The 1,579-nt window shown below is 64.1% G+C and overlaps 1 protein-coding gene across 1 annotated transcript in view; it reads left to right on the top strand.

Moving 5' to 3' along the window:
- Positions 1 to 1,579, top strand: part of GALE (UDP-galactose-4-epimerase) — a 5,519-nt gene that overhangs the window by 1,861 nt on the left and 2,079 nt on the right. Inside the window, exons 2-7 of the mRNA XM_010000586.1 lie at positions 129 to 194; positions 272 to 387; positions 653 to 766; positions 990 to 1,166; positions 1,281 to 1,394; positions 1,480 to 1,546. Coding sequence (XP_009998888.1) covers positions 129 to 194; positions 272 to 387; positions 653 to 766; positions 990 to 1,166; positions 1,281 to 1,394; positions 1,480 to 1,546 — 654 coding nt within the window. The remainder of the gene's footprint in view (positions 1 to 128; positions 195 to 271; positions 388 to 652; positions 767 to 989; positions 1,167 to 1,280; positions 1,395 to 1,479; positions 1,547 to 1,579) is intronic.

Here is a 1,579-nt window from a genome sequence, read left to right as displayed (position 1 = left end):
TGCTCCAGCCTGCCCTACCCATCCCATTCCGGATCCTGGAGGCAGTGCTGACGTGACAGTGCCCAGCTCCTGCCCCTTCCCTCTGCTCCGAGGGTCTGCGGGGTCTCCAGGGTCTCTCCTGCCCTAGGGCCTGGAGCTGCTGGAGGCTGGATACGTCCCCGTGGTCATCGACAACTTCCACAATGCCATCCGAGGTGCTGGGAGCCTTCCTCCCTTCCCAGGCCAGGGGCTCAGTCCCTCTCAGCCCCCTCATCCTCTGCCACCTCCCCAGGGCCAGACGCGCTCCCCGAGAGCCTCCGGCGGGTGCAGCAGCTCACGGGCCGGCCCCTCCTGTTCCAGGAGCTGGACATCACGGACGGGACGGGGCTGCAGGAGCTCTTCAGGAAGGTGAGGGCAGGAGCTGCGGTGTCCCAAGGTGGCCTCTTGGGCTCCAAGGGCTTGTTCTGGGGATGGGAGCCAGAGGGTATATGGGCTAGGCGGGGAGGACAGGGCTGAGGAGACGCTGTGACCAGCAAATGTTCCTCTGGGCTACAAAGATCATGCAGGGTTGGCTGCAGGAAGCTCCTGGGGAGACCTCTGCTTGGTTTCTGCCTGGAGCTTGGATCTCCTGTTGCCACAGCATTAAAGCCAAGCTCTTCCCCCTCCTCTGCAGCACCGTTTCTCAGCTGTGATGCACTTTGCGGGGCTGAAGGCTGTGGGGGAGTCTGTGCAGAAGCCCCTGGAATACTACAGGGTGAACCTCACTGGGACCATCCAGCTGCTGGAGGTGAGGGGGCTGGGAGGCTGGGTCCTGCTCCAGGGGGTGGTCCTGCCTCAGGGCAGCTGTGCTGCCTGGCAGCCTTGTCCCTGTGGTGCTTCCCAGGCTGTGTCCCGGGGAGGTGACAGGGCCTGAGTGGTGGGAGCTGCTGCCTGTGGAGAGCTGAGCTGTGCAGCTGGGCTGGAGGGCACAGAGCTCGCTGGCTCAGTGGTGAGTGGTCCCTGCTCCCCAGACCATGAGAGTCCACGGGGTGAAGAACATAGTGTTCAGCAGCTCTGCCACTGTCTACGGAGACCCCCAGTACCTGCCCCTGGACGAGAACCACCCGGTTGGAGGCTGCACCAACCCCTACGGCAAATCCAAGTACTTCATTGAGGAGATGATCCGAGATCTCTGCAAAGCAGAGAGGGTGAGGAGCTGCCCCGAGGCACACGGGGCTGGGAACTGAGGTCTTTTCCCACTGGGCTGAGCGGGCAGTGCCACTGGAGCCTCCCTGGGCAGCCCCATTCCTGCCTCTCCCCAGGACTGGAACGCTGTTCTCCTGCGCTACTTCAACCCCATCGGTGCCCACGAGTCGGGCACGATCGGGGAAGATCCTCAGGGGATCCCCAACAACCTCATGCCCTACGTGGCTCAGGTACCACCCCTCTGCAGCCTTTCAGGGCCCCTGCAGCGTGGGGCACAGGCTGATGGGGCTCCCCTGGGCTTGTCCCTCTGTGCAGGTGGCAGTGGGACGCCGGGAGTTCCTGAGTGTGTTTGGCAACGACTACGAGACGGAGGATGGGACGGGTGCGTGGCAGGGCAGGGACAGCCTGGGCCCCC

This window comes from Chaetura pelagica, unplaced genomic scaffold (assembly GCF_000747805.2).
Source record: "Chaetura pelagica isolate M959 unplaced genomic scaffold, ChaPel_1.0 scaffold676, whole genome shotgun sequence".
Lineage (NCBI taxonomy): Eukaryota > Metazoa > Chordata > Aves > Apodiformes > Apodidae > Chaetura > Chaetura pelagica.
Note: the sequence above shows the minus strand (reverse complement) of the source record. Positions and strands in the feature narration are given on the sequence as shown.